We start from the raw sequence: 13,009 nt of genomic DNA on the forward strand, positions 1-13,009 counted from the left end.
TCACCCGTTTCTATCTAGCTGGGACCTCCTTCCCCTTCACAATAGGGGAAGGGCAGGGCAGTCGTGACCTTCCCAGCTGAAAACCCACATCCTCGGTCACACAGGTGTAGGATGCAGACGTCCTAACTTCCAACCCCTGCATTAGGCTAAGCGTACATTCCCTCTGTGAACAGGGACCACCGTCAACCTTTGGATCTTTCTTTATTAAGCAGGTTGTTACAGGAAGGGACCCAGCCCCAGCAGGAAACACCCTATGTGTAGGGATTTGACCCGTCATCACAGGAACTGGGCTTCTATAGCATGGTGATGGAGCCATGGCACAGCGTTGGTCGGCTCAGTAATGGGGGAGGGGCTGGAGGGCTCACTTCCACCTGGAATGGGATTTGTATTGCAGGGGAACGTCACCGGCTTCAGAGGGGTTTGCTCATTCCTAACCCCTCAACGAACCGCTGCCCTCCAGGAACCCAGCAGCTCCCGTCAACCGGAAGGACAATTTGCAGCATTGCATCTAGGCGGCTATCGTTACGCCAGCACCAACCTCGAATGCTGGTACACTGCTCTGGTGCCAAGCGGCGACGGTGTGAACCGCTCCACGCCCTGCAGCGGGGGGGCATGCTGGGGTAGCTACAAGCAGCTTCCTGACTGCAGACCAGCCCCTAAACACCGGCAAATTGGCACTCCCCAGCTCCTGTCCTCGGGCTGCCTTCAACAAGGTCACCCTCCTGCACAACTTCCTCGCTCGCAATGCCGGCCCTGCCCTACCTTCGCTGGGGGCGAGATGCCGGCAGCAGCGGGGGGCCGTATTTGCGGTTACTAATCAGACACGCCATTAAAATGATTTGCTTTGGCAAAAATGGCAGAGCCCGGAGCTTCATTCAGAGGAGTGGGACGTTTTGCTGATGAAGGGCGTAGATGCAGGATCCTCCGAGATAAAGATCGCCCTGTTTCCCACTGGCTCAGTGCAGGTTGGTGCAGGAGTGACATTCAGGCCTTGGTTTGCTTTCTGGTTCGGCAGAGAACCCGCCGCTTGCTGGGTAAATACCAGGCCCCCTGCCCTTGGGCTCCAGTTCAGGAAAGCACTTACGCACCAACTTCAGCACCATTGAAGTCAGTGGGCTTAAGTATTTCGCTGACTAGTGATGTGCTGAAATTCTAAGCCGAGGCCCCAGCAGCTGAGGCAGAGAAGCCAGAGAATGAGCCCAAATTTTCCTGCTTGAGCCCAAAAGGCAGCATTGCCCAACTTTGCACATAGGTCGCAAACACAGTGCTATACACCTAACTAGCAAAGCACCTTCCAGGGGAGAATCTTGGAGAGCCTCTGAGCCGACCTGAGATCCTACCTGTGGTCTGCCTTAGGCTCCCAACTTTGGAAATCATGCTCCTCCCGCCGAGGGGGGCCTGCACTCGCACAGATCCACAGACCTGACGGCTGGAAGGGACCACTGTGATCACCTCGTCTGACTTTGTGCATAGCGCAGGCCAGAGCCCTGCCCCAGGAATTCCTGTCCCCATTGCATCACGGCTCTTCGCCCTCCCGCCCGGGTGTCGGAAAGGACTCCAGATTTGACTTATGGACTCCGAGCAACGGAGGATTGCCCACGTCCCTCGGGAAGTTGTTCCAATGGGTAATTACCCTCCGCCCGCTTGGGAGTCAGCCTGGGAGCAATTCAAACGTTTTCTGAAACTTGCTGGTTATTCAAAGCCACCTTCCCGACCATTCTCAAACGGAGTGACTTGGCTCACTCGGGGCCAGCGTGCAGGAAGCACATGCTGCTGCTGGCCACGCAGCACAGTCAGGAAAGGCTCCAGGTCCTGGAGCTCTCTGGCCAGCACTTTTCCCGCAGACCACATTCGTTCCTGCACGTTATTTCCCCCCATGCTCCTTTTCCAACAGATCAGTGTAGCAGCCGCCCTGCGGACCATCCTGCCCGTGCACTCGTGACTCGCTAAGACCTGCGCCCTACCGCATGAGCGTCAATCCGGGGGGCTTACTCGTCTCAGAATTTCGAGGACACATTTTCATGGACCCACTGCTGCCATGAGCAACAGTTGGCACAGCCTCTACCCACGGCATGTGGGGACAGCAGCAGTTTATTTACACGGAAACAATCCGGTTCTCTCGTTCTCTAGACGCTCCCAACGATGTCTGTTGTCTCTCCAATTCTCTACCCCAGGATTTAAAATCTCTGCCCTCTAGTAGCTTGAACTGAATGTCACTTCAACTACTTTAATCAGACCTTTGGGAATGGTTTTCTGTCCCCACTCCCCACAGGCTGGGGGGTCAAAGCATGAGACGGCGCATGGCTGCCATTGTGCTGTGAAAGGACCTGAGCACCTGAAAGGGCGCTGAGCTTCTCAGGGTTTGGCCCAGATGATCAACAGTGCAACCCACTGCATTTTTAGCAACAGTCAGCAGATTGCAACTTCCTGGGGGTTCCTGACAAGTCACAGATTCCTCCTCAGAGCTGGGGTCCGCAGGCTGGGGCTGTGCCCAGCTCAGCGAAGTCACACTCCCCTACACAACAGCTGTTTGGGGCCAATATTCCAACATTCCACCACCATCACAGGCAACGGGGTTGGCTCCGGTGGAGGCCCACCAGAAGGCCCATATCCTGCCACTAACTTCACTGCCCAGCTCACTGCAGGATTGGGACCAAAAGATGCGCCGGTTTCTCAAAGCAGAGATCTTCCCTGCAATGATGGGGAACTGGGTATCCATTCCGAAGCCATGTGGAACAACCCCTCTCCCCACATCTGTGGCTGATACTTGGAGTAAATTCTATTCTGCTAATACTCCATATGACTCCCCCTTCTCCACTCCTTAAAGACCGAGTAACAGCTGCTCTCTTCCCTCACCTACGCATTTTAGAGAGAAAACAAATGGTAGCAAAGTCTGGTCAGTGAGATGAGCTCATGCCAAGATCTGAACATTCAGTGCAAAATCACTTATGATCCCGCAGCTCTATCCACCAAAATACAGCTGCAATCTAGTTGATATTAACAGCTATAACAAAGAACAGGGCTGGGGACATGGCTAACTCAATCACCCCTTTCAACATGCACTGAAGATTGAAATCCTTGGTTTCATTATTCCAGACAAATGGCTTTCCATGCATCTACGCAACCCAAGAACATGCTCTTCTGCTCTGACAATTACCCTGGTGTTTTATTGCGTCTTGCCACTCATATAAAATCCAATGAGTTTAGAAGTAAGAGACTTCCCTTCCCACCCACCCAGCTGCCACATCTGCAAATTCCACATTGAGAGCTGAAGTCAACTTAGGAAATTCCTTTTTCATGCATCGTCATCAATAATGAAGAGCAGGCAGGTCACATGTCACCCTTAGTGATGACTCTGCAACCAGAATGTGGACTCAGTGGGTTGTGTGGGTATAACGGAGGAAGAATATGAGCCAGCAGCGTCTTTCTCGCTGGCCACGACCTGTGACTTCCACAGGACGCAAACAGACTGTCGGATCCTTGGGTGAGTTTGAAGAATAGGCAGAGGTAAGTTAGGGACCCAATCGTGGTCTTTTTGCCTCTAAGCTGTTCAGTTCTGATCTGGAGCCATCACTTCTGCAGAGTCACTTTTCAGAATAACCTTTTCAGAAGATACAGAGACCAATTGATGGTGCATGTTCCACCAGAGCAGGCGGGTGGCCGGAATCCAGGAAGTGGGGTACACAGTGAACCTCAAAACACTTTCCAGCTCTCAGATGGCATTGTTTTTTGTCACGTTTCGCTCCACCGGCAGAGCGAGCCCCTGATTTTCAATCTGTTAAACGCAAACCTCGCTTCCACATATATGCAATAAAGTTCACCAAGGCCCCCTACTCTCCTTTAGCTCGTGTGTTCACGAGCTATCCTGAAGGTTCCCCGCTCTGAGAAGAGGCGGATAGTGACAGATGGAATACCAGGCCATACACTCTCAGAAGAGCAAACGCTTCCCTAGGAAATGCCTTTACCAGCTTGCTGGAGAAATACCTAGGGAGAGAGGCAGAAGTCAAGGGGCAGAACTGTGCCAGCTTTAGGGATAATAATTGGAACTACACAGGCCCCACAGCTGTACTTGTTATAATAATCACTGATGGCACCTTGAAGTGTTTGCTTCATTTACTCTAAGAGAGAGATGAAGGGAAGGGAAGGGAAGGGTGGTTTTGTGGTTAAGACACTGAACTGGGACTCAAGAAATCTGGGTTCAGCCACTGGCTTTGCCACAGACTCTGTGACCTTGAGCCAGTCACTACATCTTGCTGGGCCTCAGTTTCCCCATCTGTCAGGTGAGGATAATATTTAAGGCATTCAGATACTGTAGTGTGGTGATCAGTGGGGTATAAATATAGGAGCAGAAAAAGACAGACAGGGATGGCAATGAACTGCCCTGCTCCATCGGCATATAGCGCATCCCTGATGAGTCAGACCATATGTAAGGCAGTGAAGGACTCTGGAGTGAAAGCATTACACCGAACCATTGTCACCATCTGGAGTAACCCAAGGATTGTGACTGTAAATTCAAACCTGGTTAGAACCCAAGAATATTTATTATGGTGGAAACAACTTATTTCTGTAGCCAAAAGTCGTAAGTCTAAGGAGACTGCAAGATGAATTGTGTCTCTCAACATCACTACATTTCTTGTCACCCAGCCTGTGTCTTCGTTTTAGTTACAAACTCTTCAGGGCAGGGACTTTCTTTTCCTAAACGTCTGTTCACTGACTAGCACAATGCATCCCTGATTTCAGCAGAGGCCTCTTGGTGCTGCTGGAATACACATAATAACGAAGCAAAACATGAAAAGGAGAGTGCGGTCTGAAGGGTTTTACTTGCTGGATTTACTTTACAAGCATGGAGCATTGTAGCAGCTGCTTTTGGTCCCAGGGAATTTAGTGAGATGGGGTGGGGGGAGGGGATATATTTTATTGCACCAACTTCTGTTGGTGAGACACATGAGATTTCAAGCTCACACAGAGCTCTTCTTCAGGTAAGTCAGGTGACTTTTAGATTGGCCGTTTTGAAGTCCCCTTGTTTGTGCGGTGCGTGGGATGGACAGCACGGCAACAGAAGCAGATTTAAAGGCTTGCTTTCATTGTAAGGGAGAACGGTGCATAACCCAGTGTAGTGCTGATCCCTGACACAGATCATCAGCATCTCAGCAAGACCGGGTCGCTGATTTATTACTGCACAGTGGGCACCGAGGAGCAAATGGGGCTACGTACAAAGTGGTGCAAGTCTATTGCAGTCAGCGCAGTTACACTCATTCGCTCTCGGACTGAATTTGGCCTAATGCAGTGGCGAGAGCTGGATTCTTCGGCCTGGTCTACACCTACAACTTACATCACTCAGGGGTGTGAAAAATTTTGCACCCTGTGTGGCAAAGTGTGGCGAAGCCCCACTGTAGACGCAGCTGGGTCGATGGACCCAGCAACCTCTCGAGGGGGTGGCCTGACCACAGCAATGGAAATCCCCCTTCCGTCGCGTTAGCAAGTGTCTACGCTAGAGTGACGAAGCTGCAGCACCGTGGCTGTCCCTCTGCAGCACCCGCAGTGTAGATGTACCTGGAGCTACACCTCCAGCCCCCAAACTCCTGGAGGAGAAACACCCCACTAAACACAAGTACAGGGGGTGGCAATGGAGAGACGCTCCTGGGGACAATGTCAGGTCTGGACCCCCAGGAACGACACTGGGGAAGCATCAGGCGTCACCCACTAACACTGGGAATTCAGGCTTGATCCAAAGTCTACTGAAGTCAGTGGATAGACTCCCACCGTCTTCACTGGGCTCTGGATCCTTAGTGGGAAAACGTGCCCTGATGCATGAAATGAGGCTTGGTTCTGCCTGGTGGTAACAGGGACGGTGCTGCTCAGCATGGGAACCTGGAGACTTGGGGGATTTCTGACCTCCTAGTACAGCTAATAATGCCCAAACCCTTTGCTAAACGAGCACAGCTGTCAGGGTGCACAAGCATTAAAATGACGTGATACTTTAGATGAATGTTTTGACTTTATTGCAAATTAAAACCAGTAATAAGGGTCTTCTCCCCCTTCCCTCCCCCAAACTAAGAAAAACACCGCAAATAAGGTAAAAACAAACATAAGCCCATGTAATTAACAAAGAGGACACATGCCATGCAACATAGACTCTATCCGGACATGGTTACAAAGGTTAAAAACTTGTGTACCGACCCCATACTAACAGAGGAGCCATCTTACACTTGACTGTCCCAATGTCACTCGCTCCAAGGCGAGGGAACGTTTAAAAAAAAAAATCAATAGAAACAAAACTCAAGTTTGTCCATAAGGTAGATGTTAAAGGACCTTTTCTTTGGTTGTAAGATTGCAGAAGGCTTAGACTACAACGGAAAGGTTAGGGACAATGCACTGTTCTGAAAAGACCAGGAATTCACTGTTTATTACTTTTTTGGACCCTTGTATATAATTTATTCTGTCGTTGCACCAAAAAAAACCAAAAAAAAACCAAAGTCCTTTTAGATATCTTTGTACTTTAACACTAGGAAAGTGAAGATATATTTATTTAATATATATCTATATTTATATAAATTTATATATATATATATATATATATATATATACATACACACAAACATATATACACAAGGATTCATTTAAAAGTTTCTATTTCCTTGGTGATTACAAAATCACTCTCCAAATTACTTGAATTTGTAAGGATCATGAGCTGATTCCAACACTAAAAATATTTTGTGCTCAGTGCAAGGAATTTTAACAAGACACTGCTAGGCATGATGAGATGTGTGACGGACCCAGAAAGATATGCTGTCTCTTCAGTGTTCATTCTCTAGGCTCCAAAGAGAAAAAATTGGATATTTTTTGCAGAACAGAACATCAAGAGAAAGCTGCCAGGAACGGTGTGCGTAAGCAACATTATGTTTGAGCTCAAGATATGAGATTTTTTTTTTGAAGGAAAGATAAAGTGAATCTAAACACAATTTGAAATTTAATAGTGTGGCTAAAACCAGCAGGAAAAATGGATATTAAATATTTCAGCTAATTCAATCAAATTTCTTTTGAGATAGCAGGACCGAAATGAATTTAAGAAAAAGCTCCCTTGTCCTGCTTCACAATAGGCCTTGCTCAAAAGTTCCCGGCGCTGAACAGAATACTCTTGCAACATTCCACACTTAGCCCTAGATTCTGTAGCGCGTTTGTGTGGCTGGCTGATCGGAAATGATGAAAGGGATGAGAGTGGTAAAGCGAAGGGAAAATCGTAATAATGAGAACAAAACAAAACTCAACCCTTAGATATTCTTGCTTAAATGTAAGGCCTCACACCCTATCAGCAGGGTAACTTCATCTTGGAGTCAAAAATATTTCGTATTTTCACAGTTGATCACCCCAAAAGGTGGCTTGGTTTTCATCTTATTTAACCTGTGCCATGATGAAATCGGATTCTCTCAGACTTTCGTAATACTCGATGGCTAACGCAAAGTCAAACTCGTTAATGGTGGGCCCATCTATAGCGATTTTCATGAAGTTGGACAGGCTGGAGTCCTTCGCATAGCGCCACTGGCTGCGTTTCATGAGTTCCCGGCCCCGGTTGATCTTCTCATAGAGCACCGAGCCAAGAGGCAAGACCAGAGCAATGGCAGCCAGGACAGCAAAGTCCGGGAAGAGCTCGTGCATTTCGGAATGGCTGTAAACCAGCTTGATGCACAGGTCCTTGAAGGATAACTGGCTGAGGCTGAACACTATCCGTTTGAAAAGAGGGAAATCGTTCAGTGCCCTTTCACTCACCACCACCCGGGAATAAGCCTGCAAGAGGAAGTTCAGTTCGGTGATGCCATAGCTGCCGATATCATCCAAAGACTGGGGGTAGCACTTGGGGTTAAAGATGGCGGAGAAGGAGTTGACAGCCTCAAGCACGTGGCTAGGGAACCTATCCAGCAAGTTGCCCCGCACGCTCTCGAGGTAGGTCTCCTTCAAGTGCTCAAAGTTCTTCAGGTGCAACTTGGAGCAGCTGGCAAGCTCCACCCCCTTGTAGTAGAAACGGCTCTCATCTTCCTGGTCCTCTCGAGGATGCTCATTTATCTCGTTGAGGAACTCCTGGAAATTCTGGCCGCTTGTGTTCTTCTGGGCTTGCAGGGTGGTGGCGGTGGCAGAGACGATGGGCTTCAGGATGGAGAGATCGAAGTCCTCAATCTGGGGGAACCGACTCAGCTTCTGGAAGACGGGGAGGACATCCAGGAGGATCTTTGTGAAAGCCACGAACTGGAACTTCTTGAGCTCTTCGCAGAGGCCAAACGCCACGGGGGACCTCTGCGACTCACTCTCCAGAAGAAGCACCAACGTAGGCCATGAGGAGTCAATTGCCTCCACAGCTGGGAAGATGGAAGTCCAGTGGATGGTCTTGGGGCCCTCCAGGTCTATCTCGCATAGATCCAGGACACTCTGCAGCTCCTGGAGGCTGTTGCTCTCCCCTTTGAAGTTGGAGTAGAGTCGGTAGACAGCATCCACCGTGGTCTCGTATTTACGGACATACTCGATATTTACAACACTCTCAGCTGGCAGCAGGGAGCTCCTGTGGGACATGCAGTGCATCTCAGTGAGAAGAGGACAGATGGACTTCAGCTTGGTCCCCACCCCATTCAGCCTATCGGCCATCAGGAAAGAGCTTTCAGAGCTGAGCCACGTGATCTTCATGGTGGGAACGCCAAAAGAGTGCATCACCTCGACCGCTTTGTCCGCCACAGTGTAGGCCTCCCCAGCTGGCAGCTCAAAGCTGCCCAGGAATGTGATGGAGGTCTGCCCGTCGCACGGGGAGATGGTGGTTGTAAACATGACCAGGTTCCTGTGCTCCAAAATGTCGACCATCTCGTCCACCACCAGCCCAACGAATGGCGAGGCTTTCATCTTGTGCCTGTCCTCATTGTGAAGGACTTTAACGATCGCTGCCTGAGCCAGTTAACGAAGCAGCATCGGGGTGGGCAGGGGGAAAAAAGAAATTAAAATGAATTTCGAACCATGCTTAAAAATACCCCTAAAAGCTGCAAGGTGTCCTGACTCTGATCTCACTTAACCCAGTGTAGAGCCCTGACTCAGGACAGCATTTCAACACGGGCTTAACTTTAAGTCCCATTGACTTTCCATGAGACTTGTGGTCAAATTTTCAAAATGTACCCAAATGACTTAGCCTAAATCCCATTTTCAAAAGCACAGAAGTGGCTTAGGAGTCAATGAAAATCAATGGTACTTGGGCACTTTTTAAAAAATGTTGCTCCAAGATCCAGATGTTTAAAGGGAGCTAGGTGCCTAAATTGCTTTAAAATTGTGGCTTAAGTGATTTAGGGGCCTAAACCCCACTGACTTTCAGTGAGACTTAGGCTCCTAAGTGCCTAAATCACTTTTGGAAATGGGACTTAGATGCTTTCAGAATGTTACCTTTTGGTTCCTAGGTCACTTAGGAGTCGATGGAAGTCAGTGAGACTTAGGCACATTTGAAAATTTTACTCTGAAACACATGCTCAAAGAGAAGCACATGCTTAAACTCCCCCCCTGAATAGATGAGCTTTCCTGAACTGAGGCCTAAATTTGAAGTAACTCCACAGGACTCCCTCCGGATTTTTACACTGGGGTGACAGAGCAGCATCGAGCAGAATCTTTTACATGGAAACTACGAGGACAATTATCCAGGCAACCTTTATTTAAAAAAAATAAAAGCTACTGTATCCTACTCTACTGTCTCTTTAGGCCTTGTTCTCCTTTCATGCCAGCGTCAGAGAGGTAAATCAGACCCAAGATCCGCTGCACTGATACAGCGCTGTTCTTGCCAATTACTATAAAATACGGCAGTATTATTCATTAATATCTATACCGTGAGAGTGCCCACAGGATTCAACTAGGCAGGGCCGCTTTGTGCTTGCTGCTGAACAAACATACAGGAAATTGAAGTCTCTGTTCCAAATTGGTTTCCTTTTTTTAAATAAGGGAACTTGCTGCTCGTTTTGATAAAATGGTATTTGAAAACTCAGGCTAACACTCCTGTTCAGGAAAGCACCTGAGCAAATACTTTACTTTAGGCTTGTGCTTAAGTCCCATTGATTTCAATCAGCCATAAACACATGCTTAACATTAAGCACCTGCTTAGGTGGGATCCCAAATAGGAATGCATTCCTGAATCTCCCCCCTTACCCTACATAGTGACTCCTGAATCTCATCCTCGTTAGAGTATAATTAACATACCTAAGACCTGCTTTTTTATTTTGTTATAATTTCATCAGTTACTCTCATGCTTTAAAAACAAATCACATGCTGAAGAAACCATGAAACTTCATGTTGTCTTTTTCTCCTTAATTCTATTTGACCCTTTTCATTAAAATACCACTGATTTGAAAAAAAAAATCCTTTTTTTTCCCCAAATGCTGCAAGTACCATTAGAGGCTGAGAAATCTAATTAGTGGGTTAGTTTAGCTGCAGTAAAATAGGGTTCTTTATTTAGCTAAATGACTGGCAAACAGCCAAAATTCACTACAAATTAATTTGATTTTAACAGGCATGAAACATTTGTAAAATTAAGAAAATCCTCTCTGAACTCTTTGCCTTCAACTTGATCTTCCTGATCACCCAGTTTAGGGTAAAAAAAGGACAAAAACCCCCCACGGTGCTCTGGTATGCTAATTGATCTCTTGAGGTTTTTATCATTAAAATATTCATCATTAATTTACTGTGAAATCTGGCACATTCAAACAGGAGGGAGGAAAAAAAATGTCTCCGATTTTAAAAATGGATTCTTTGCACTTCCTTCTAAAGTCCACTGGCTGCCCATGTACACTAAACGCATGTGAACGAATGCAAAACTCCCTGTTTATTGACAAAGGCCAGTCTTTGATGGACTCTATCACTTTCTACGAACTCCTAGGAATGCCCTCGTTGCCTAATTAGCTGTCGACACCAACAAGATGTTGCATCAATTTTTAATACTGAGAAACTTGTCTTGAGCCTCCACACCAAAGGAACACCAAGGAAGGATCGCCAGTTGCAAGTGGTTTTATGTGAAGGTTTAGTGTAGACCAAGAGGCCACATGGCTTAATGGACTGAGCCAACAGGTGACCCCAAGCAACTCATAGGTTCTTGTCCCGACTCTGCCACTATTCCCCAAGGGGGAATTCACCCGTTTGCAAGAGGCCAGCGAACAAGACCTGTGCACCAAATAAGCCAAGGCCTTTTGCAGGCCCTGAACAGCTGAGTGGCCTTGTGCAGTTGCATTAACTTGCCAGTGCCTCAGATTCCCCACTTGTAGAATGGGGCCACACTACTACTTACCCACTTCCCAGTGAGTTTGGTGAGGACTGATTAGGTAACGCCGGCAGAGCACTAGGAGAACACAGAGCACAGTAAGAGTGCCAGGCATCATGATTAACGGTCCATAAAATTATACCAGAACCTACATGGTGGACACCTTCAAGTAGTTTTTTAAGACAGGAGGCTCCCTGTTAAAAGGTGGCTCTTAGGCCCTGGTTCAGCAAAGCACTTAGGGACACGTCCAGTGGGACTGGAGCATGTGCTTATGGCTCTGATTCCGGAATGCTTTAAAAACTTTAAGTACATGCTCCTGTCCCACTGATTAGGTAAAGGACAGGCAAAGAGCTTTTGTGTACAGGGATGCTTTTCCCAAATTGGGTCCCAGGTGCTTTGCTGGAGATGGGTGTCAGGCCTTTGCTGAACTGGGGGCATTAAGGTGTCTTTACTGGTGGGCATGTCGCCAGCAGGGGGGCAGCCCAAAGCCATTGCGATCAAGCACAAGGACAGAAAACACAACCGAACAGTGCCCGGCTCAGACACACACCTGCATCTCTTTGACGCTGCTGGGGTGGTAACAGTCATTGTGCTCCGAGGTCAGCAACGCCTGGCAGAGATTGAACTTCTGGAACTCAAGCAGGGAGGAGCACTTCTCGTCTGGGATCTCCTCCTTAGCCATCCAGTACACGGTGGTGAGGACAGCGATCTTGGCGGGGTTCACGTCCACCTTGATGACGGAGCGCAGCTCTTGGTGGTTATGGATGCGAGCTTCAAAAGCCAGCTGCTCTCTGTTAACCGCCAGCGCCTGGCGGTGAGCTCCAGAGGTGACGTGCCGCAGCAAGGCATGGCGCTGGAAGTTATCCGTGCCCACGGTAAAGGCATTCTCCGCTTTGCCATGTTTATTCTTCACCAGTGCCTGGCGACACTCTATGCAAAACATGAGTTTCCTTTCATAGTCAAACTCCAGCCACGTAAATTCCTCCTTCCAGTGCTCATTGAAATAGCGCTTGCACTTTTTGTTGGAATTGGAAGTTTCCCCGGCTGGCTTTTTCCCTGGAGGCACCATACTGCTGTGGTTGGGAAATCAAACACTATGGATGAACTGAATTTTCCCTTGGAGGAGCAGCCTCTACATTTAATTTAGTAAGGAAGGTCTAGTACCACTTTCCTGGTTCGACTGGAGATGAAAGAGACAAGGGGAGAGGGATTAGGGCGCTGGCAAACCTTTGTCTTCGCTCATTACTTATTCTTGTCTTTAACGCCGGGTTACGGCGGCACTAAACGACCGCAGAGAGCGCCCAACTGAGTGTCAGCCGCCATTGGACAGGCCGACCACTCAGAGAGATTCCTTTACGCTTCTGTCCTCCCTGGCCAACAGACCCTCCCCTTCACCATCCAGAGGTGGCGAGGCGAGGAGTCATACCCTGGCCCAGAGCATGCTTTGCGAGGGCGAGGTGCAGGCTACCAGGGCTTCATCTCTGCTAGCCTCCTCCACCCCATCTGTTCCCTTGGCTGCCATCACCAGCAGCTCAGGGTAATAATGGCAAGAGCGTGAGCACATGGAAAGGTTCCAGCAAATTGTCTACACCCCTCTGAGCCAGGTTAGGTAACCCAGGGGTTAAAACTCCATGGGCTGGCCCATGTGGGTGCCCCCAGTGTTGCTATTAACCGTGGAGCCTCACCCAGCAGTAGGAAGTTCATGTAATGCCCCCCTCCCACCAGGTCATGAGATAATGCAGC

At 48.4% G+C, this 13,009-nt stretch overlaps 1 protein-coding gene across 7 annotated transcripts in view; it reads right to left on the reverse strand.

Annotated features, from left to right (window-relative positions):
* LOC311513861 (zinc finger protein 385C-like) overlaps window positions 1–13,009 on the reverse strand; it is a 195,395-nt gene that overhangs the window by 42,974 nt on the left and 139,412 nt on the right. For 4 of the 7 annotated variants that reach the window (XM_084616004.1, XM_084616002.1, XM_084616001.1 and 1 more), the window contains exons 2-3: window positions 11,817–12,446; window positions 6,616–8,925 (exon numbers count right to left, since the gene is read on the reverse strand). The exons of 2 other annotated variants lie outside the window; for them this stretch is intronic. In XM_084616004.1, coding sequence (XP_084472130.1) covers window positions 7,393–8,925; window positions 11,817–12,335 — 2,052 coding nt within the window. In that variant the 5' untranslated portion in view covers window positions 12,336–12,446 and the 3' untranslated portion in view covers window positions 6,616–7,392. Of the gene's footprint in view, window positions 1–6,615; window positions 8,926–11,816; window positions 12,447–13,009 lie in introns of those variants that run through there. One more of the 7 variants, XM_084616006.1, reaches the window with a different exon arrangement.

The sequence above is a fragment of the Lepidochelys olivacea genome (assembly GCF_965140295.1).
Source record: "Lepidochelys olivacea isolate rLepOli2 genome assembly, chromosome: 27".
In the NCBI taxonomy this organism is placed as follows: domain Eukaryota; kingdom Metazoa; phylum Chordata; order Testudines; family Cheloniidae; genus Lepidochelys; species Lepidochelys olivacea.